This window comes from Rhincodon typus, chromosome 2 (genome assembly GCF_021869965.1).
Source record: "Rhincodon typus isolate 14 chromosome 2, sRhiTyp1.1, whole genome shotgun sequence".
Taxonomy (NCBI): Eukaryota; Metazoa; Chordata; class Chondrichthyes; order Orectolobiformes; family Rhincodontidae; genus Rhincodon; species Rhincodon typus.
This window is the reverse complement of record NC_063333.1, coordinates 20,570,945-20,595,289: the sequence shown is the minus strand read 5'-3', so window position 1 is coordinate 20,595,289 and position 24,345 is coordinate 20,570,945. Positions and strand designations below refer to the sequence as shown.

At 41.2% G+C, this 24,345-nt stretch overlaps 1 protein-coding gene across 1 annotated transcript in view; it reads left to right on the top strand.

The window, feature by feature from the left end:
* The window catches only part of ncapg2 (non-SMC condensin II complex, subunit G2), a 138,208-nt gene that overhangs the window by 56,537 nt on the left and 57,326 nt on the right, over positions 1 to 24,345 (top strand). The window contains exons 11-17 of the mRNA XM_048606130.1: positions 90 to 224; positions 7,775 to 7,869; positions 9,182 to 9,251; positions 17,107 to 17,193; positions 17,742 to 17,834; positions 23,096 to 23,221; positions 23,650 to 23,829. Coding sequence (XP_048462087.1) covers positions 90 to 224; positions 7,775 to 7,869; positions 9,182 to 9,251; positions 17,107 to 17,193; positions 17,742 to 17,834; positions 23,096 to 23,221; positions 23,650 to 23,829 — 786 coding nt within the window. The remainder of the gene's footprint in view (positions 1 to 89; positions 225 to 7,774; positions 7,870 to 9,181; positions 9,252 to 17,106; positions 17,194 to 17,741; positions 17,835 to 23,095; positions 23,222 to 23,649; positions 23,830 to 24,345) is intronic.

The window sequence follows — 24,345 nt, the reverse complement described above, 5'->3', positions numbered from 1 at the left end:
ATTATTACTTTATTTTCTCTTGATTTTTCTTGTAATTCTTGGATGTCGGTCCAATAAAGTTACTTTCCTTTCCACTTCATTGTGCACAGAATGCTGATATAATTCGACTCTGGCACTTCCATCAAGCTTTGCAAAATTTTGATTTCAAGTCTGAAGACAGCAATGAGGTGAAAAATACTTTGCTTCAGTGTTTCATGAGTGTTGCCTTCATAAAAAAAGAAGAGGTGAGTGTTTCATGTGTTTTAAATGCAAATATGTTAAAGCAAAATATGTTTCAAAGCACAGTGAACACCTGGCATAATTATCTGAAAATAATAAGTTTTCATTTCTGATTGTTGCAAATACTTTGGGTGTATTTAATATTACAACAGAAATTTATACTTCAGTCATTGTTCTGAATAATTGACTGAATTCCTTTCTTTATAAAGAAAATGCTGGTTTGATTCACAGGGTCATACAGTAACTTTGGAGACGGTGAATTGTCAACATTTTCTGTTTTGTACTTTACATTTCTACAATCTGCTTTATTTTTCACTTAAACCCTGGTGTTATATGTCCACAAAAAGTATTTTAATCAACCTGTTGGGACATGTTTTGTCAGAACTTAGTGGCAGGTGAGACTTGAACATGCCCCTTCTGGCCGAGAGGAAGGGACAGTGCCACAAAACCCAATGGATGTCATGTGACTATAGTTTATTGTTCTTTATTTATATACTGTATTTGTGCATTGGCATGCAGATTGTGGAACATAGAATAGCACAGCACAGGAACAGGCCCTTTGGTCTACCATGTCTGTACTGACCATGATGTCATTCTAAAATAATCCCATAAGTCTGCACATGTTCCATATCCTTCTATTCCCTGCCTGTTTGTGTGTCTGTTTAAAAAAAACTCCACCTCTTCATCCTATCTGTGCCTGTAATAATTTTATGTACTTCCATTAGGTTGCCCCTAAGCCTTTGATACTCGAACAAAAACAGTCCGAGTTCGTTCAACCTCTCCGTATAGCTAATGCACTCCAATCCAGGCAGTATTCTTGTAAACCTCTTCTGTACTCTTCAACTCTCTCCAAAACCTCCACTTCCTTCCTACAGTGTGACATCATGCCTTAACTCATCAAAGAATGAACATACATACATTCCATAGTACTTCCTCTCTAACAGGAGTGCTGCTGCCTGGCACTTATTATTGACCAACCTCAGTTTATGACGGCTACTGTCCAATGTGTATTCATCCATTCTAATCATAAATTCTGCCACGTTTTAATCTTGTGGTTTAGTCATCTGAGACCCATTACACTGATCATCTAATTTTCATCTCACAATAATAGCTGTTTTAATTCTTAAAGGTTCTGCATAGAACTCATCTGCAAAATTTATGTATGGTTTTGATTAAGTAAACAATTTTAAATGGTTTGTGAGTCATACAGAGTAGTGGCCATTGTTCAAAGGTAGATATCTTGCCTTTGATAATAATTGAAAGAATGATATGACAGGACCTCACATTTTAAGACTTTTTTTTGGATAAAAGACTTAATGTACCATTGACCAAGCACTCTGTCTGCAACAATAAAAGTAAAATATTGTGGATACTGAAGATCTGAAATAAAAACAGAAGGTGTTGGAGAAACTTAGCAGGTCTGGTTTTATCTGTGCACTGAGAAAGAGAGTTAGTTTCCAATCCAGTGACTGTTCTTCAGAACTGAAGGGGCTAGAAAATGATGTTTTTTATGTTGTTGACAAAGGGGGAGAAAGTGAAACAGATAGTGAGGGTGCTCAGAACAAAAGACAAACGGGAATGCTAATTGTAATAAAAGAGATCTAGATGTAAAATAGGTGCTAATGATAGGTGTGAATAGTAGAATATGGCAACTCCCCTGAGAGTAAACCCGTGCCATCAAGATATTGGAGGGGGAAATGGGGTGAAAGCAAAATAGAGGACAGTGTTCATGCTTTGATGTTGTTGAACTCAATGTTGAGTCTTGAAGGCTGTAAATTATCTCAGCAGAAAATGAGCTGCTGTTCCTTTAGCTTGTGTTGAGCTTTGCTAGAACGTTGCAGCAAGCCTAGGATGGAAACCAAGAGAATCCTTCCTCAACGGATTTCTCTTCACAGATGCTGTCAGACATGCTGAGCTTTTCTAGCAACTCTTGTTTTTTGTTTAGGATGGAAGTAATATCATGAGATCAAGACCGTATATTGAAATGGCAAGTAACTGAAAGGTTTGGATTATTCTTACTTCTAGACCAGAGGTGTTCCACAAAGCAGTTAATCTGTCTTTGTTCTTTCCAATGTAGAGGAAACTACATTGTAAGTAGCAAAATCAGTATATATTGAAAGGTGTATTGGGCCTTTTAGAGAGAGAAAAAGGAAGAGGTAAAAGGGAAAGCTTTACACCCCCTATGATTATATGGGAAGGTGGTATGTGTGGAGTTTGGGGTGGGAGGGATGTTTGCAATGCATGTGGAAGTGTTAGGTGTGACAGAGGGGTGGACCAGAGGGTCATGGATGGACCTCTCCTTGTGAAATTCTGACCGGGAGGGATGATGTGTTTGGTACACAGATTGTTGTCCTTTTCTAAAGTTAGTTTTCTTGTGTTTTAGTATTATAAGTACAAGAAGCGAAGCTTTAACTTCATATCTCTTTCTAGATGAGAACTGTGACCAATTGAATTGCTGAGACACGTCCAAGGTAAATTCTGGCACAAGTGAGGCCATATTCATTTACAACTGACCTGGCTGATCCTTTGTCCTGATCACTACCAGGATGCCCTCCTTGATGGTGATTGGATTGTGGTTCAGAGGGACCGAGGCATGCAGTAGGAACAAGTAGGAGAAGTAGCAATTTCAAAACAAAACAGAAGTTAGGCATCTGAAAACAATGCTGCTCCTCAGTTTTGTGTAAGGACCTGGTTGTCAGATACAAGACATTTTTTGTGTTGCAGTACATGATGCAGGTCTGGTCCTTTGCTCAGCTGAGTTGTCATGATTATCCGTGCCATTTTCCACTCCATCTAAGAATTGAAGATGGACTACAGTTGCAGGGCCATGATTGACAAACCTTTAGCTAAAAGGTTACCTACACTATCTTCATCCTAATGGCCACCTTTTGTGTGGCTATATCAAGCTGTACATGAATACTTGGCATGTGAACACTAAGGGTCATTTCTCTGCTGAGATGCTATCTGTTTCCGATGTTATGAAGGGTGTGTCTGACCACATTTTTGTGGAACACCTCAAGCTTTTGTACTGTGGCATACCACCTAAAACTTGTGGAAAATATTTGCAGGAAGACACATTATTGCTTTTCGTCATTTATATAAATGATTTGGATGTGAACATAGGAGATATGGTTCATTAGTTTTCAGATGATACCAAAGTTGGAGATGTAGTCGACAGCGAAGAAGGTTACCTCGGAGTGCAACAGGGTCTTGATCTGATGGGCCAATGGGCCAAGGAGTGATAGATGGAAGTTAATTTAGATAAATGTGAGGTGATGCATTTTGGAAAAGCAAAACAGGGCAGTACTTACACACCTAGTGGTAAGGTCCTGTGAAGTGTTGCTGAGCAAAGAGACCTTGGAGTGCAGGTTCATAGTTCCCTGAAAGTGGAGTCGCAGGTAGACAGGATAGTGAAGAAGGTGAGTATGGAAGTAGGGAGGTCATATTGTGGCGGTAAAGGACATTGGTTAGGCCACTTGTGTGCAATTCTGGTCTGCCCCTTACAGGAAGGATGTGTGAAACTTGAAACGGTTCAGAAAAATATTACGAGGATGTTGCCAAGGTTGGAGGGTTTGATCTATAGGGAGAGACTGAATAGGCTGAGGCTATTTGCCCTGGAGTGTCAGAGGCTGAGAGGTGACCTCATAGACATTTTTTAAATTACGAGGGGCATGGATAGATTGAATAGACAAGGTCTTTTCCCCGAGGTGAGGGAGTTCAAAACTAGAGGATATAGGTTTAAGGTAGAGAGGAGAAAGATTTAAAAGGGACCTAAGGGGCAACTTTTTCACGCAGAGGGTGGTGCGTGTATGGAATGAGCTGCTGGAAGATGTGGTGGAGGCTGGTATGATTACAACGTTTAAAAGGCATCTGGATAGGTATATGAATAGGAAGGGTTTAGAGAAATATGAACCAAATGCTGGCAAATGGGACTAGATTTATATAGGATATCTGGTCAGCATGGTAAGATGGACCAAAAGTTCTATGACATGACAACCTTGAGCTCCTTCAAGAAAAAAAAAATGGAAAATTCTTTTGGATGGTTCCCTGAGCAAAACCACTTCATAGATTGCATGATCATCAGGACTTGTAAGCTGGCATCAAGGAATGGCTTGGCTCATGGTAAGAAAGGCCCTCCCTGCCAGATCCTTCCTACATTCTTGGAGTCTCACCCCATCTATGTGTTATCTTGAAGTTGGGAAAGAGACCATTGTCCACTTTCTGGAATGTGCCTTTAGGAATGAAATTTGGAGAGAGGTGCAGTGGTTTTTGAAGGGGTTCAGCCTGACCAGCTGTATTGACACTGTTCTGCATGTTCATAAGAACATGAGATAAAGGTCGACAGTGGCTGGAGGACCATCAACACTGAAAAACACTCATTGGTTTTCCTGAAATTTGCTGGTTGTTCACTGCAAAGCATTGTTCTGGATGGTGTATCACAAAGTGGCACATTTCAAAGTGCAGGACTAAAATGCTGAGAAATGCAATAATGCTTTGAGCAGTTGCTACATGGGTGCAATGGGAAAGGTTGCTGTCCAAACCTTTCAGCCATAGTACACTGAGATCTGGAAAACTGTAGAAACCCCTCGGCTATCTGCTTGACATGGAACGTATACTGTGAATATCAGAAGTGTTGAAATTGTATTAAGTTACCTCAGCTTGAAACATGTCATATCACACACTGTAATATTCAATCTGGAAGACTTTTTGTAGCATGTCTTTATAAAGAATACCTTTGAAAGAGAGCTTTGCTGTAATTCTGAGGCAGTCACGTTTGGGGCACCAACTAGCTGCTTAAGTAGTACAGTTTACTAAATATTTTGGCTTGTGTTATATTAATTTTCCAAATAGTGCTTGGTACATAGTCATAGTCATACAGCACGGAAACAGATTCCTTGCTTGATACCAGTTCTGACAGGAAAGGAATTAATTTGTCAAGAAACGGTGGCAATAATTTCATTGGAGAGTGTTAAAGGCCACCCTTTTCTTTTTTCTTGTGGTTATCCCTGACATGATCAAGGCTGTCCTCCCACCCTACATCCAGTTTCAGGGGCTATTCAACCACCAAAGTTTCATTTGATCAACACACCTTCAGATGACTGTTCTCCAGATGTGCGCTCAAACGCCGAAAGGCCACCTGTTTGAAGAAAACTGTTTCGAGCACAAAAGCTGCATTAGTGCTAGGAGTTGCCCTCTGGAGATGGTTCAGTCTTTTGCTACTTTGGTACCATTATGTGGCCATTGGATTCTAAACATAAACTCTTTCTCTACAAATGTTGCTGAGCTTCTGCACTTGATTTCAGATGCTTGACATTTGCAGTATTTTGCTTTTAATAAACCATAAGATACAGGAGTAGAATTAGGCCATTCAGCCCATATTGTCGGCTCCACCATTTGATCATGGCTGATATGTTTCTCAATCCCATTCTCCTACCATCTCTCCGTAACCTTTGATGACTTTACCAATGAAGAGCCTCTCTGTCTTAAATACACTCACTGACTTGGCCTCCACAGCCTTCTGCAGCACAGATTAAACACCCTCCCATTGAAGAAATTCCTTCTCATCTTGGTTCTAAAGGGTACTCTCTTCATTCTGAGGCTGTGCCCTTGGGTCCTAGGTTCTCCTACGAATGGAAACATCATGTCCATTCTATTCAGGCCTCTCTGCATTCTTTAAGTTTCAATGAGATTCCCCTGATCCTTCTAAACCCCGTTGAGTACAGACCCAGAGTCCCTAACTATTCTTCATGTGATAAGCCCTTCGTTCCTGGAATTGTTCTTGTAAACCTCGTCTGGACCCCTTCCAATGCCAGCACAAACTACAGACAGCAATTTTTAAAAAAAGTAGAAAAACTGACCGGAGGAAGCAGCATCTGTGGAGAGAAACAATTCATGTTTCTGATCAATTAACCTTACATCAGAACTGATTACCACCAGTAGCAAATTGCCTGCCACATTTCTTTCAGCAGAAAACTGACTAATAATAATAAGCCATAAACACTGTCCTCCATTTTGATGTCTTTTTCCCCCACTCTTCCAACTCCAGCCACAAACTCCCCTTTAAAATTTTCAAGAAGATTTGCAGCTTGGGTTGCGGATGAGGTTGTAGACATGCTTGCTGAGCCGGTGGATTTGGTTGCAAACGTCTCGTCACCCTGCTAGGTAACATCGTCAGTGCCCCTCCAGTGAAGCGTCTGTGTTCTGTCCAGCTTGTTATTTATATGCCTTAGTTTGCTGGGGTAGTTGGTATTACTTCCAGTTCCGTTTCTCAGTGGTTTGTACACAGGGTCTAATTCAATGTGTTTGTTGATGGAGTTCCGGTTGGAATACCAGGCCTCCAGGAATTCCCTGGCATGTCTCTGTTAGGCTTGTGCGATTATGGATGTGTTGTCCCAGGCGAATTTGTCTGCCTCGTTGTCCGTGTGTAGTGAGACAAGTTTAGAAAGACCACACATACGGACCAGATACTCAATTGCACTAGCAACCACCCAATGCCCACAAACGGAGCTGCATCAGGACACCATTTAAACGAGCCACAACACATTGCAACAACCCAGAACTATGTAAATGGAACAGGAGCATCTACAACGGAGTCTTCAAAAGGAATGGATACCCAAAAAGCAGTTACCTCCAAGACAGACCACAACAGGAAGATACGACATGACCAGACTAACTAATCATCCTACCATACATCAAGGACATGTCAGAGATGTCCACAAGACTACTCAGACCCCTTGGTATCAGGGTAGCCCACAAACCAGCAACCACCCTACAGCAGCTGCTGTACCTAAACCAGCAAAACCGGTATAACATACAAAATACCACGCAAGGACTGTTAGAAACACCACATAAGCCAGATCGGAAGAAAACTGACAATACAGATACATGAACACCAACTAGTGACCAAGAGGCGCGACCAATTCTCATTTGTCTCACTACACACGGACAATGAGGGACACAAATTCGACTGGAATAACTCATCCATAATTGCACAAGCCAAACAGAGACATGCCAGGGAATTCCTGGAGGCCTAGCATTCCAACCGGAACTCCATCAACAAACACATTGGTTTGTACATAGGGTCTAATTTGCTGAGAAACAGAACCGGAAGTAATACCAACTACCCCAGCAAACTGAGGCATATAAATAGCACGCGGGACAGAACACCGAAGCTTCACCGGAAGTGCACCGATGATGTTACCTAGCAGGGTGATGAAACCCACCGGCTCGGGGAGCATGTCTACAACTTCTTAAGCATCCCCCCGATCTAAAGCATAAAACCCATGACATTCCCATGTCTGTTCACCTCCAAAGAAGATTAATTAGGCTCGATGTTTACGCTCGTCCACTTCCACAGCTGCCACTGGATCTGTTGAGATTTTCCAGCACCTTGTTTTCATTTCAGATCTTCAGCTACATTTATTTTGTTCTTATTCAAAAGTACTTTGGTTGTAAGAAACTTTGGGATGATCTGGGGGTTGTGTAAAGCTCTGTATAAATGCAGTCTTTATTTCTTTTTCATCGTGAGTTTACACTGCTGTTTGTTTCTTTTCAGGGAAGGCGATTTTTAAGTTTTTTGTTTAGCTGGGATGTAGAATTCATCAAGATGATCCATGACACCATTAAGAACCAGCTGCACTTCTTTCCTAAGTATGAACAAAGTAATTAGGGCATTGGGTTAAGGCAAGAAAATCATGCATTGAGAATTAATTTAAATGCAGGAATGTGAGTGAATCTTTTGACTTATGTAGTGATCTTCTAATTAGGCAGTTCTAGAATATGAAGAACACTTGACCTTTAGAATATCTAACTAAATAATTTGTCAATTATCAGATTACTTTTTAAGTGTTTGGAATTAAAGTTTAAGGATGATGGGTAATCAGTTTAAAAAGTATCACAATCTCAGAAGTATTATGGCATAAAGGTGGCTATTTGCCCATCGTGCCTGCTCTTGCTGGTTAAACAAGCATCATTGCCATTTCACTGCTTTTTACAATATCCTTGCACCTTTATTTTCATCTATATAATCATCCACTGCCCTCTTGAATGTCTCAATTGAACGTCCCTCCACCACACTTCTAGACAGTGCATTTTATACCCTAAGTACTGAATGAAAATGTTTTCCTCAATTCAACCTTGCATCGTTTGTGGGTCACTTTAAATCTGTGCACTCTTGTTCTTGTTTCTTTTACGAGCAGGAATAGTTTCTCCTATCTCTCCATCCCACTCATCATTTTGAAAACTTCTATCAGATCTTCTCTTAATTTTGTTCTCTCCAAGCATAACAGTCCCAGTTTAGAGTCAGTGTCATACGGCACAGAACCGAGCCTTCACCTCATATTGTCTGTCTGGATCTATCAACACTAATCCCACTTTCCAGTATTTGGCCCATGGACTTGAACGTTAGAATTTCTTCAATCTCCATAACTGAAAAGTCCCTCATCCTTGGAACCACTACTGCACATCTTACATTACATCTTTCCAATGTGATGCCGGAACTATAGATAGTATTAGAAATCTAAGCTGGAATACTATGTTTTGCTAATTGATCAGATTATTTTTATTATTTGTGATGTTATAATCTCTTTATCCTGAACTTGATACTTTATAACTCCTTTCTTGCTCAGGCCAGACAACCATGTGCGCTCTCACCTCTAGTAATCTCTCTGAGAGGGGTGCAGCCATAATCGTTTCTCTCCAGGGATATGCCTTTTCTTAGCTTTGTATTTAGATCTGTGGTTCTCTATATTCCAATTTTGAGACTTGCCTGTCTGCAGTTATCATGTGGCTTTTATTCTGGATGGCTTGTGAATTTCAGGATTGTCATGCTCTCTGATTGGAGTTCCAAGGCACTGAATCAACACTTAAGTATCAGGGCTTTCCAGGCTTTGCATTTTGTAATATTGTTCTTTTCCTGTTATGATTAACTCTTAATGATGAGCATGTGAATTTTTGCCTGTAGATCCATCATGACCTATGTAGCTGAGGTATATTTTAGAGCTTGGAAAAGGGCATCTGGAATGTTTCTGAAGGTGAGTGATCTTAATTTTAAGATATTAAAATTAGGGAGGGCTGTGTTGATATTCCAGGGCATGTCGATATTAAGAAGGTGGTGGTGTTGGGTGTCTTGAAAAACATTAAAGTAGATTAGTCCCCTCGGCCTGATGGAATCTGTCCCAGAATACTGAAGAAGACAAGGGAGGAGATTGCTGGGGCCTTGACAGAGAAATTTGTATCCTTTTTAGCCACAGGAGAGGCCCCGAACACTAGAAGATAACCAATGTCATTTCTTTGTTTAAAAAAGGCAACAGGGATAATCCAGGAAATTGTAGGCTGATGACCCTTACATCAGTGGTAAGGAAATTATTGGAGAAGATTCTTAGGAACAGGATTTACTTGTATTTGGAAAATAATGGACTTATCATGGATAATCAACATGACTTTGTGTGGGGGACATTTCGTCTCCCAAATTTGAGTTTTTTCAGGAAGTAATGAAGATAATTGAGGGTAAGATAATGGATGTTGTCTATGTGGTCATAGTAAAGTATTTGACAAGTTCTCACTTGGTAGGCTACTCCAGAAGGTTAAGTGACATGAGACCCAGGATGAGTTAGTAAGTTGGCTTGGTCATAGAAGATGGTTTTGGAGGGGTGTTTTTCTGATTCGAGGTTTTTGACCAGTGGTGTTCTGCAAGAATCAGTGTTGGGACCTCTGTTGTTTGCAATATATGTGATTGGATGAAAATGTAGCTCATCTGATTCAAAATTTGAAGACAACATGAAAATTGATGGAATTGTGGATAGTAAGGAAGGTTGTCAAAAGATACAGCAGGATAAAAATCAGTTGGAAAGTTGGATGGAGAAATAGTAGATTGAGTGTAATCCAGGCAAGTGTGTGGTGATGTGTGCTTTTTTTTTTTAAGAGGTCAAATGCAAGAGAATAATATACAGTTGATGGCCGGACCCTTACGAACATTGACCTACAGAGGGATCTTGGGGTGCAAGTTCATAGCTCCCTGAAAGTGGCAGCACTAGTGAATAAGGTGGTACAGACAGCATATTGGCATGCTTGCTGCCTTTAGTCAGGGCATGTCATGTTGCCGCTACATAAAATTTCTGTTAGACCACATTTGGAGTATTGTGTGCAGTTCTGGTCACCACTCTGTAGAGAGGATGTGGAAGTTTTGGAGAAGCTGCAAAGTAGGTTTACCAAGATGTTCTCTGGATTGGAATGTATTAGCTCTAAGCAGAGATTGGACAAACTTGGATTGTTTTTGTTGGCTGAGGGGCGACCTGATGGGAGTTTTTAAAATTGAGAGGTGTGGATAGTCGGAGTTTTTTTCCCCAGGGTGGAAATGTCAAATATTAGTGGGCATAGGTTTAAGATGAAGGGGGTGGCAGAGTTTAAAGTTTGAGGCAAGCTTTTTGCACAAACGATGGTAGGTGCTTAGAATGTGCTTGCAAGGGAGGTGGTAGAAGCAGATATGAAAGCACAATTCAAGAGGCATTTAGACAGAAGCATAAACAGGCAGGAATAGAGGGATATGAACCATGTGCAGGCAGATCGAATTAGTTTAGAATGGCATCATAATTGGCACAGACATGGTGGGCCAAAGAACCGGCTCTGTACTTATGTTTCTATATTCTGTTTCCATGCAAACCCTTGCTATCTGCAAACCCAAATATGTCCTGTTGTATACACCCTTTTGCTGATGATGTGAACATTGCCCAGAAATTAGAGAGCATCATTTCATGTTCCCCTAATCGTCGGATAATAAGACTGAAAATGAAAATAGTTTATCTTGGAGAGTCAGTGCTTTCCTATTCAGGATTACTAAGGAACACCTCTTCCTCTGTCAAACCATCTAGAAATGAAAATGTATGAATTACATTGGCCAAATCAACGGACGACATATAAAGTAGAAAGTACATTTTAGATGTTCTGTGTTCATCCACTTTTCTGAATCTTCTAATTGTCCTGTTTCATTGCATCAAAGTATCTTCGTGTACCATCTGTTTCCTTGAAACTCTGGGCTAGATTTAAACAAGGAATTGATGTATTTTGTAGACAAAATCTGTTGGTTTTGAATAGTTTGGGTTTTTTGGGAAATTTAGTAGCCTTTGTTAAGTGCTGTAAATTGATGGCTAAGGATGCCCCTGATGAACTATAAAGATATTACAACACAGTATAGATGCAGAGAAACTATTTCCATGGAGAAACTCCATATCAATGAGGCTCCATTCAAACTCTGAGCTAGGTCATTTGGGACTAAAATCAGGGAGCAGTGCTTCAGACAGAATAGAGGGAATCTTTGGATCAATTGGAATTGCTCAAGTTTGGGATCAACAGATTTGTAAAAGTTTTTAGGCAAGGATTTCATGATATGGATGAGTAAGCAAAGTTGAGCAAAATTTGATCTAACAGAGTGGTGAGATAGACTCAATAACCAGAATGATCTACTTGTGCTTCTACATTTTTAAGAGATACGATTGATTGTAAGCAGTTTATCATTGTGGGAATAGTGTTGACAGAAATGTGGAGTTGAGGCTACAAGCAGATCAGCTATGATATTCTCATATCGCAGAGCTAGCTTGAGCTGGATATCCTACTCGTGCTCTTATTCTGTGCAGTTGTATTCAGCTTTCACAATGCAGATAAGTAGAATACGCACTGCAGCCTAATGTTCCAGGGTATAGATGCTATAAGAAGGATAGAGGTGGGGAGCAAGAGAGGTAGGGGGAGTGGTGTTTTTGTTTGAGGATAACATTGCTGCTGTACTTAAGGAAGCTATTTGTGCAAATATGTCCAGGGAAATTGTTTGGGTGGAACTAAGAAATAAGAAAGGGATGATCATCTTATTGACATTGTAGTATAGACCCACCAGTGGTCAGCGGGAAATTGTGAAACAAATTTGTAAGCAGGTCCACAGTTATCTGTGAGAATAATGGGATGGTTATGATAGGGCATTTTAATTTTCCAAACATAGACGGAGACTGCCGTAGTGTTAAGGGCTTGGATGGAGAGGAATTTAAGTGTGCATAAGAAAATTTTCTGATTCAATATGTGGATTTACTACTAGAGAAGGTGCAAAACTTGGTCTACTGTTGGGAAATAAGGCAGGGATGGTGACTGAGGTGTCAGCGGGGGAGCATTTTGCGGCTAGTGACCCTAATTCTATTAGTTTTAAAATAATGATGGAAAAGGATAGACTAGATCTAAAAGTTGAAATTCTGAATTGGAGTAAGGCCAATTTTGACAGTATTCGGCAAGAGCTTTCAAAAGTTGATTGTGGGCCTATGCTTGCAGGTAAAGGGATGGCTGGAAAATGGGAAGCCTTCAAAAATGAGATAACTAGAGTCCAGAGACAGTATGGTCCTGTTAGGATGAAGGGCAAGGCTGGTAGGTGTAGTAAATGCTGGATGACTAGAGAAATTGAGGTTTTGGTCAAGAAAAAGAAGGAAACTTATGTCGGGTATAGACAGCAGAGATGGAGTGAATCTCTAGAAGAGTCTAAAGGCAGCAGGAGTATACTTAAGAGGGAAATCAGGAAGGCAAAACAGGGATGTGAAATAGCTTTGGCAAATAGGGTTAAGGAGAATCCAAAGGGATTCTACAAATACATTAAGGACAAAAGGATAACTAGGGAGAGAATAGGGCCTCTTAAAGATCAGCAAGGCCACCAAGATGTGGAGCTGCAGGAGATGTTGTGATACTAAATGAGTATTTTGCATCAGTGGAGAAGGGTATGGAAGATAGAGAACGTGGGGAAATAAATTGTGACATCTTGAAAAATATCCATATTACAGAGGAGAAGGTGCTGAAAGTCTTAAAATGCATAAAGGTGGATTAACCCCTGGGATCTGATCAGGTGTACCCTAGAACCCTGAAAAGCGAGGGAATAGGTTGCTGGGCCCCTTGCCAAGATATTTTATATCATTGATAGCCACAGGTGAGGTCTGGAAGACTGGAGGTTGGCAAACGTTGTGCCACTATTTATGAAAGGTGGTAAGGAAAAGCCAGGGAACTATATACCAGTGAGCCTGACGTCGGTGGTAGGCAAGCTGTTAGAGGGATTCCAGAGGGACAGGATTTACATAGATTTGGAAAGGCAAGGACTGATTAGGGATGGTCAACATGGCTTTGTGCGTGGGAAATCGTGTCTCACTAACTTGACTGAATTTTTTGAAGAACTAATGAAAAGGATTAATGAGGGCAGAGTGCTGTATGTGTTCTTGTTTGACTGCAGTAAGGTGTTCGACAAGGTTCCTCATGGTAGACTGGTTAGCAAGGTTAGATCACACAGAATGCAGGGAGAACTAGCTATTTGAATACAGATCTGTCTTCTGGCTCGAAGGTAGAAGACCGAGGGTGGTGGAGGGTTGCTTTTCAGACTGGAGACCTGTGACCAGCAGTGTGCCACAAGGATTGATGCTGGGTCCACTGCCTTTTGTCATTTACATAAATGATTTGGATGCGAACATAGGAGGAATGGTTAGTAAGTTTGCAGATGACACTAAAATTGGAGGCGTATGGACAGCGAAAAAAGTTACCTCAGCACAACGGGATCTTGATCAGAATGGCCAAAGGGCCAAGGAGTGGCAGATGGAGTTTAATTTAAATAAATGTGAGGTGCTACAATTTGAAAAGGCAAATCAAGACAGGACTTGTACACTTAATGGTCAGGCTCTAGGGAGTGTTGCTGAACAGAGACCTTGGAGTGCAGGCTCATAGTTCCTTGAAAGTGGAGTCACAGGTAAATAGGATTGTGAAGAAGGTATTTAGTATGCTTGTAGATAACACAGTATGGAGCAGGCCAGGCAGCATCAGAGGAGCAGGAAAGTTGATGTTTCGGGTCGGGACCCTTCTTCAGAAATAAATAGAGAGAGGAGGGGTGGGGCTGGGGGAAATAGTTGGGATGGTGATAAGTGATTGCAGGTAGGGAGTGGTGGGATTTGGTCAGTGGAAATGGGAGGGGCGAATGTGTGGGAGAGAAGACGGACAGGTTGTATCAGGTCATGGAGGCAGGGATGAGGGGAGAGTTGGTCATGGGATGAGGCCAGTGGTGGGGAAATTTTAAAACTGGTGAATTCCATGTTTAGGCCATCAGGTTGTAGGCTCCTGAGGCAGAATATGAGGTGCTGCTCCTCCAGTTTGTGGGGGGTGTTATTGTGACACTGGAGGAGGCCCAGGATGGACATGTCGCCCAGGGAGTGGGACGGGGAGTTAAAATATTTGTCACGTACAGAGCGCAGAGGCTTTACGAAGTGGTCTCCGAGTCTACACTTGGTCTTACCGATGTAGAGGAGGCCACATCGGGAGCAGCAGATACAGTAGACCAAGTTGACAGATGTACAGGTCTAATATGGAAGGTTTGTTTTGTGCCTTGAATGGAGGTGAGGGGGGAGGTGTAGGAGCAGGTGTAGCACTTGCTGCGATTGCAGGGAAAGGTGCCGGCGGGGTGGTGGGGTTTGTGGGGAGTGTGGAGCAGATGAGGCAGTCGCGGAGAGAGCGGTCCCTATAAAAGGCAGTTAGGGGCGGGGAGAGAAATATCTTTTTGGTTGTGGGTTGGATTGTAGGTGGTGGAAGTGATGAAGAACCATACATTAGATGCGATATTGGTGGGATGATATGTGAGAATAAGGGGGATTCTGTCTTTACTTTTGTTGGGGAAGGGGATGTGAGGGCAGAAGTGCGGGAAACGCAAGAGATGCGGTTGAGGGCATTTTCGATCACTGAGGGTGGAAGTTACGGTCCTTGAAATAGGAGGACATCTGGGATGTGCGGGAGTGGAACGCCCCATCTTGGGAGCTGACGCGGCAGAGGAATTGGGAGTAGGGGATCACATTCTTGCAGGATTGTGGGTGAGAGGAGATGTAGTCCAGGTAGCTGTGGGAGTCGGTGGGCTTGAAATAGATCTCAGTTTTGAGGTGGTGACCAGAGATGGAGACAGAGAGGTCTAGGAAGGAGAGGGAGGTGTCAGAGATGGTCCAGGTGAATTTGACGTTGGGGTGAAAGGTGTTAATAAATTTGATGAACTGTTCAAGCTTTTTGTGGGAGCACAAGGCAGCGCAGATACAATCATCAATGTAGCGGAGGAAGAAGTGGGGGATAGTGCCAGTGTAACAGCGGAAAAGGGACTGTTCCATGTATCCTACAAAGAGGGAGGCATAGCTTCCCATGCAGGTGCCCGTGGCCACCCCTTTAGTCTGTAGGAAGTGGGAGGAGTTAAAGGAGAAGTTAAGAGTAAGGACGAGTTCAATTAAGCAGATGAGGGTCTCGGTGGAGGGGGAGTGGTTGCGCCTGAGGGAGAGGAAGAAGCAGAGGGCTTTTAAGCCGTCTGTATGGGGGATACAAGTGTATAGGGATTGGATGTCCTTAGTGAAGATGAGGTGTTGGGGGCCAGGGAATTGGAAGTCTGGAGGAGGTGGAGGGTGTGGGTAGTGTCCCAGATGTAGGTGGGGAGTTCCTGGACCAGGGGGAGAAACAAAGTCAAGGTGAGTGGAGATAAGTTCAGTGGGGCAGGAGCAGGCAGAGACAGTGGGTCGGCCGGGGCAGTCAGGTTTGTGGATTTTGGGAAGGAGATAGAAACAGTTGGTGCAGGGTTGGGGAATGATGAGGTTGGAGTCTGTGGGTGGGAGTTCACCAGAGATGGAGATAGAGAGGTCCGGGAATCAAGTATGCTTACCTTTATTGGACAGTGCATTTGAGTATAGGAGTTGGGAGGTTTTTTTGCAGCTGTACAGGACATTGGTTAGGTCACTTTTGGAGTATTGTGTGCAATTCTCTCCCTCTTATAGGAAGGATGCTGTGAAACCAGAAAGTGTTCAGAAAAGATTTATGAGGATGTTGCCAGGGTTGGAGAGTTTGAGCTATAGGGAGAGGCTGATTTTCTCTGGAATGTCGGGGGCTGAGGGGTAACCTTATATAGGTTTACGAAATCATGAGGGGCATGGGTAGGGTAAATAGGCAAGGTCTTTTCCCTGGGGTGGGAGAGTCCAAAACTAGACGTTTAAGATGATGGGAAAGATTTAAAAGGGTCCTAAGGGCAACTTTTCACGCAGAGGGTGGTGCGTGTATGGAATGAGCTGCCAGAAGTGGTAAAAGCTGGTATGATTACAACATTTAAAAGGCACCTGGATAGGTATATGAATTGGAAGGGTTTAGAGGGATGTGGGCTAAATGCTGGTCGATGAGACTAGATTTATATTGGATGCATAGTTGGCATGGGTGATTTGGACCAACAGGTTTGTTTCCATGCTGTATATCTTTATAACTATGTGATTCTAAAACCTTGAAGGGGAAGGAATAGTAGCATTACTTGTAATAGTTTCTTTTACTGTTCTCCCAATTAAAAACACACTTGAACAGAAGATAAGGTCATAGAGTCATAGAGTCATACAGCGTGGAAACAGACCCTTCGGTCAGGTCAATCTGTTGATATCAAAGATGTGGAACCATTAACAAAAAAAGTGAGTTTTAAATAGTGGGTAGAACATCTCTTAATTTCAGCAGACCAGGTTCCTGCTTCAATTTTTATTTTTAAGTTGTTTTAATATTTATTTTCAAACAAACCTGTTATAACCGTTTCTGTTAACTAATGTTCATGCACTTTAGCATACTGCATTCACTTACACTTAGATTATGTTGGAATAATTTCAATCATTCATTGTTGCAGATTGTTTGTTTGTTTGTATATTAAAATGTGATTAACATTATCAATAATTGTTTTAATCTAAAACTGAATTTTAGAATCAAAGCTATGTGGGAAATACCCTTGGGGAAAATGTTAATAATCATGTATTATTATTCCATTTTACATCAACTCAAAGTAAATCGAAAATTAGGTGATTGTGCGCATAACCCTGAAATTTTTTCCTCTTTCTCTAGACCATTGAATATAATTGTATCCAGGATGTTATGCATCATGGGGTTCACCTTCCAAGGAATTCCCCAGTCCATTCGAAAGTGCGGGAGGTGTGTGCAATTTTAAGTAATGTTCGGTTTATGAAAAAGATTTTTTGCTAATAGTCTGTCGCATTATAACAGGTTTATTTACTGATATGGTTACAAATTGTAGTTGAAACATTGTTGAAACTTTGGTACACTAGAGATAAATGTTTCTCATTTGTTTTGCTTTTTGCATGCCATAAGTCCCTTGATGTGAGTGATGAATTAAGGGTGATTTTAACATTTTATTCATGGCATCCTGTGTCGCTGTCCTGCATGGTGCCAACACTTGACCTACAGACTCTTGTTAACAATGTAAAAAGTACTGCAGTGCATGTTATTTCTCATTAGATGCATTTCGTTGTTCGTGTTACTAGCTGTGACTTTTCCTTGTGTTGCTCACTATGGTTTCTCTTGACAATTGGCAAGAGATTGAATTCAGAAGCATTCTTGAAGAGACTTTCAGTTTTTGTGGATTGGCCTAATTGTAGATTTGTGTTTTGCTGTCAGCATGAATCAAGATTTTGAGAAGCCTAAATTGTAGCTCTTAACAATTTATGAAATTATTTTTGCAGTTGTTAAGTTACTTCCATCAACAAAAACTACGACAGGGGGTTGATGAAATGTTGCATCGTTTGTACCAGCCTATTCTATGGAGAGGACTGAAGGTACTACTGTAGCTTTTTAGAATGAATTAGAGGCATTAAAATTAATGAAGGTTATAAGAATAAAGAAATTTGAGGAAATTTTTAAAGAAAAATGTAACAAATGAAGACTGTTTTCGATATTTAATGATTTTATGAAATTGTTAGTGAATTTAAACAAAGTAAACTGCAAATATTCACAGTGTTGCCCATTATTACATTAACTAAACTAAGCGTGAATACGACATCTCCTCCAAAGTTGTGGTGAATAAGAATATTCTGACATTTTAGGAAACGGTAATATTTTTAACTTTGTTTTGTTCATTTGTGGAATGAGGGCATCACTAGCTAGGCCAGCATTTATTGCCCATCCCTAATTGCCCAAAGGGCAGTTAAGAGTCACCCACATTGCATGAGTCTGGAGTCACATGTAAGCCAGACCGGATAAGGATGACACTTTCCTTCCCTGAAGGACAGTATACAATATACAATTGTCAATATACAATATGCTATTAATAGATTTGAGATTATACCATTCCCTTGATCGTACTTGAGTTCTGTTTTCATGAGAATTCTTCAGCCTCATAATGGAAATAATGGTCCAGATCTAGCTGTAGTAATAGCAGCAAAACTGTCACCATTTGGCACTATTGTACTTCTAAAACTGACGTCATGTGCAGCTAAACTGAAAAATTTGAACTTTTATAGTGATTCTACACTTTACTATGTGGTGTGGTGTTAAAGTTTCTCAAGATTGTAATCAAGTAGAAATCACTGAACTAATGAGAACATGCCTTTATACCCTACTACTGTGGAGTCATGGAGTCATAGAGTCATACAGCACGGAAACAGACCCTTTGGTCCAACTTGTCCACGCCGACCAGATTTCCTAAACTGAACTAGTCCCATTTGCCTGTGTTTGGCTCTAAACCTTTCCTATTTATGTACCTGTCCAAATGTATTTTAAAAGTTGTAAGTGTACCTGCCTGTCACTTCCTCTGGCAGTTCATTCTATACATGCACCACCCTTTCTGTGACCAGGTTGTCCCTTGGGTCCCTTTTAAATCTTTCCCCGCTTATCTTAAACCTATGCCCTTTAGTTTTGAACTCTCCCAGCCTAGGGAAAAGACCTTTGCTGTTCACCATATCTATGCCTGTCATGATTTTATAAACTTCTATAAAGGCCACCTCTCAGTGTCCTACCTTGCAGGGGAAAATGTCCCAGCCTCTCTTTATAACTCCAACCCTTCAGGCCCAGTAACATCCTTGTAAATCTTTTCTGCACTTTTCCAATTTAATAATATCCTTCCTATAGCAGGGAAACCAACACTGCACGTGGTACTCCAAAAGTGGCCTCACCAGTGTCCAATATAGCCACAACATGATGTCCCAACTCCTTTACTCAGTGCTCTGACCAATAAAGGCAAGCGTGCCAAATGCCGCCTTCACTATCCTGTCTGCCTGTAATGTCACTTTCAAGGAACTATGTTCCTGAACCTCTAGGTCTCTCTGACAACACTCTCCAGGGCCCTCTAATTAACTGTATAAGTCCTGCCCTGGTTTGCCTTACCAAAATGCAACACCTCCCTTTTATCTAAATTAAACACCATCTGTCATTCCTTGGCCCATTGGCCCAGTTGATCAAGATCCCATTGTACTGTTAGCAGACAGTGAAGCTGGTTATCTATACCACCAATTTTGGTGTCATCTGCAAACTTACTAACCATGCTTCTTATATTCTCAGCCAAATCATTTGTGTTAATGACAAAAAAGAGTGGGCCCAGCACTGATCCTTGCGACACACCGCTGGTCAGAGGCCTCCAATCTGAAAAACAAACCTCTAACACCACCCTCTGTCTCCGACCATCAAGTCAATTTTGTATCCAATTGGCTAGCTCCCCTTGGGCCCCATGTGATCTGACTTTACTAACCAGTTTCTTACTGAATATTTTCTTGGAAAATATTTAATGGCATGCTGAATTAATTGTTAGCACTGAAAACCTTCTCGAGCTGTCAAAAACCAATTTTTTATGTATGTGGTACATAAAATTCTCCAATATTTTAAAAACAGATCACACTTCAATTTTTTCCAATGTTTATCATTCAACTGCTATCATAATTTCATGCATATGCAACATTTGTTTCACTTCCTGTAAAATTTAATTAAAAGTGGGGGATGATTTTTCTTCCTAATTTTGTTAATGTGAATTGTTCAATGTGGTTTATTCTTTACCCTACTTGACACCACTGCTACTTTATTTGGCGAATCCTTGACCTGACTTCAGATTTAAACGCAAGGAAATGCAAAGCATAGATTGCAATATGCTTTTGGACCAATTTCTTCATGGTAATCAATGAGAGCCATTGATTATGACAGCTTAAGATTTAACACAAAGACAGTACCATAATGCTTCCAAAAGAGGGAGAAAATGTAACTTCAAAAATACTGAGAAATTAGGGTACAATGCCAAATTGCTGGGTGTTGCTAACAAGTAGGAAGGTCCTGAAGAAAGGTAGATATATTTATATATTATTAACAAACAAAATTTATATATTATTAAAAACTCAGCAGGTCTGGAAGCATTTCTAGACAGAGAAGCTGAGTTAATGTTTCAGATCCAATTTGGCTCTTCTTTTGAGTGGAAAGACAAAGTTGGAGGCGCTTGATACTGCAAAGGCTACAGGCCCTGACAACATTCCGGCAATAGTACTGAAGACTTGTGCTCCAGAACTTGCCACTCCCTTAGCTAAGCTCTTCCAGTGCATTTACAACACTGGCATCTATCCGACAATGTGTGGAAAATTGCCCAGTTATGTCCTGGACACACCCATCCAACCTGGCCAATTACTGCTCCCTCAGCCTACTGTCAATCATCAGTAAATTGATGGAAGGTGTCATCAACAGCGCTATCAAGCAACACCTGTTCAGCAATAATCAGCTCAGTTCCACCCATTTTGGGGTTTTGTCAGGTTCACTCAGCTCCTGACCTCATTACAGTGTTGACAAAAGAGCTGAATTCCAGAGGTGAGGTGAGAGTGACAGCACTTGACATCAAGATTGAATTACACCAAGTGTGACATCAAGCATCCCGAGCAAAACTAAAATCAATGAGAATCAGGGGCCATCTATCCACTGGTTGGAGTCATACCTGGCACATGGGAAGATGGTTGCAGTTGTTGTCCGTCAGCTCAACTCCAGAACATTCCTGCAGGAGGTCCTCAAGGTAGTGTCCTAGGCCCAACCATCTTCAACTGCTTCATCAGTGACCTTCCCTCTACCATAATGTCAGAAGTGGGGATTGTGCAGCAGCAAACGTGTTCAGCACCATTCATGACTTCTCAGGTACTGAAGCTGTCCATGTTCAAATGCATCAAGACCTGGACAGTATCCAGGCTTGGGCTGGCAAGTGGCAAGTAACATTCACACCACACAAATGCCAGGCAATGACCATCTCCAATAAGAGACAGCAATCTAACCAATGCCCCTTTTGACATCACTGAGTCCCCCACTGTCAACATCCTGGGGGATACCATTGACTAGAAACTCAACTGGCCCCCTGCATAAACACAGTGGCTATGAGAGCAGGTCAGAGGCTAGGGAATAGTGTGGCGATTAACTCCTGCCCTTACTCCCCCAAGCTTGTCCACCATCTACAAGGCACGAGTCGGGAGTGTGATGGAATACTCCCCACTTGCCTGGATAAGCGCAGCTCTAACAACACTCAAGAAGCTTGACATTATCCAGGACAAAGTAGCCCGCTTGATTGGCACCACATGCACAAGCATCCATTCTCTCCACCACCACACTCAGTAACAGCAGTGTGTACTATCTACAAGATGCACTGCAAATATTCACCAAAGATCCTCGGACAGCGCCTTCCAAGCCCCTGACCACTTCCGTCTAGAAGGATAGGAGTAGCAGATACATTGGAATACAATGATCTGCAAGTTCCACTCTTGAGAAAGTCTCAATCCTGACTTGGAAATATATCACCATTTCTTCACTGTGGCTGGATCAAAATCCTGGAATTCTCTCCCTAATGACATTGTGAGTCCAACTTCCAGCACGTGGATTGCAAGAGTTCAAGAAGGCAGCTTACCATGTCTTTTCGAGGGCATCTAGAGACTGTCAGTAAATGTGGCCATTTGGTGATGCTCACATCCCACGAGAGCACATTTTTTAAAAAAAAGTGGAAAAGTGATGTGTTTTATACTGTGCAAGTGGAATAAAAGGGAAGGTCAGGAAATAGGTTAGAAGGTGAGGAGATCAAAGATCTAGGATGTCACATAACAAAAGGCAAGGGAGAGGTGATGTTTGTGGGGAAGGCATAAGGCATAGATCCAGAGGTGATTGTTAGTCATAGGTGTTAATAACAGCATGCAGGTCAACTCTAATCAGAAACAACAAAACGGAAACTAGACATGAACTTTGAATGGAACAAAATAAAATCAAAATCTGGGATAGAGCACAAGGTCTGAATTTTTTGATCTCTGATCTCTATATTGAGTCCAGACGATTGTAATACCTATATGGAAGATGAGGTGCTTTTCTTTCAGCTTATGGAACAATGCAGCTGGTCTGGGATGGAAATGTGAGCATGCTTGCAAGATTGTGTATCGTAATGGCAAGTAAACAGAAAGTAGGGGTCATGTTTGTGAACTAAGTGGATGAGTTCTGTAAAGCAGTCACAGTCTGCATTTGGCAATCCCAGTATGGAGCACGCTACATTTGCCAAGCAGCGAATATAGTAGACTAGGACGAAAAAAGTAAATAGTTGCTTCACCTGGAAGGAGACTACAGCAAACTTTTTACTAACCAACACCTATGGGACCAAGAGTATAGCAATTGATCAAATATTCTAGTTTGTCAAAAAGTCCATGCAATCAATGGAAGAACACACACTAAGTAATAGAAATGCAATGCAGAAGGTGTACATATCATTGATATACTTTCTTTAAACCACTTAAATGATAATGCAACTTTGCCAGAAATAAAACTTGCTGCCAGAGAGCCTTCTCACTCATATTGTCCGCTGACCACTCGAATATTGCTGGGATCGCAATAATACAGAAAACTTCTGGTATTTGAGGAATATTTTTGCTGGTTTATCGAGGGTGCTGGTTTAAACAAAGTTGGCTGTGTTTTGATTTAATAATTTTGTTTAGACTAGTGCCGGGAACTGAGTGCGCTTCTGGTCTTCATACTTTAGAGGATCTGACCTTCCATGTTTTTGCAATATTTTATGTCTTACTTTCACTCAAGTTATTTTTCTTTCATTCTGAAGGCCAGAAATTCTGAAGTGAGAGCAAATGCTGCAATTCTTTTTATCGAAGCATTTCCAATAAGAGACCCTGGACTTGCCAATGAAGAAGTAGATGTTCAAATTCAAAGGCAATTTGAAGAAATTTTTGTAAGTGTACTTTTGAACAAGTTGGTTTATTTAGATGGAACCAGTATAGGCTTTCCTTTACTAAATATCAAATTGCAATCATGATTGATTACAGTAGCAGCTTCATTCTATTATCATCTTTTTCTTTGGAGACTGTACAAATGCCCCACGCATTTCATCACAGTTCTTGAGTGAAATAGAAATAAAATAATTCATTACGCTACTTATAATGGAGGATAGTTTGATTTGTGAATGGGTGTAAAGTGTTGAAGTGACATGTGGGAATCCAGATGGAGAAAACATGTGCCTCAATTAAAATAAAATCTTGTTGACAGCATAATCACGGCAGTTAATTTTTTATTGCCATATCTCTTCACAGAATAAGTGGTAAACAGTTAGTACATACAAAAAATATAACTTGCAATGTTTTCATTCTTTTCCTTTTGTAGAATCTTTTGGAAGATCCTCAACCTCTGGTTCGTTCTACTGGTGTGCTTGGTGTGTGTAGGATTGCTGCAAAATACTGGGAGATGATTCCCCCTGCTATTCTTACTGACCTTCTTACCACTGTGCTCTGTGAGCTCTCTGCTGATACGAGCTCTGCTGATGTTCGCTGTTCTGTCTTTAAGGTATGTGATGGTATTTTCTTCCCAGTTTCCTTTTGCTTATGCTCCAACCTTTTAAAGATCCAAGTAACTGCACCTCTCGCAGACTCTTCTTCAGCCTGGAACCAACATCTCTGCTAGCCAACTGTCACCCTAGGAACAGCCACCTCCTAGGGCCTAATTGACTCTCCTGACCTGATGCCTCAAGAGGACTGATTTCACATGGGCCTCTTGAGCATCAGTTTTGAAACTCTGGCTTTTTTGCCTGAACTAGGACACTCAAACCAATCTCCGGGCCTGGTTCTTGCAGCACCAATTAACAATTTAAACATGGAAGTTCCAGGACTTCAAATTCAAAATTCAGTAACATGGGAGCATATTGCTAAATTTACCTTGTTGCAGGATTTTTTTTTATATGTGGAACTTCTAAACAATTTGTACAATGTTCATATTTCAGCCATTTTAACGGCACATTGGCAAATGTAAATGTATCTCAAATTGCTCAATATTTTATATGAAAAAATTCTGTGTCATTGTTAT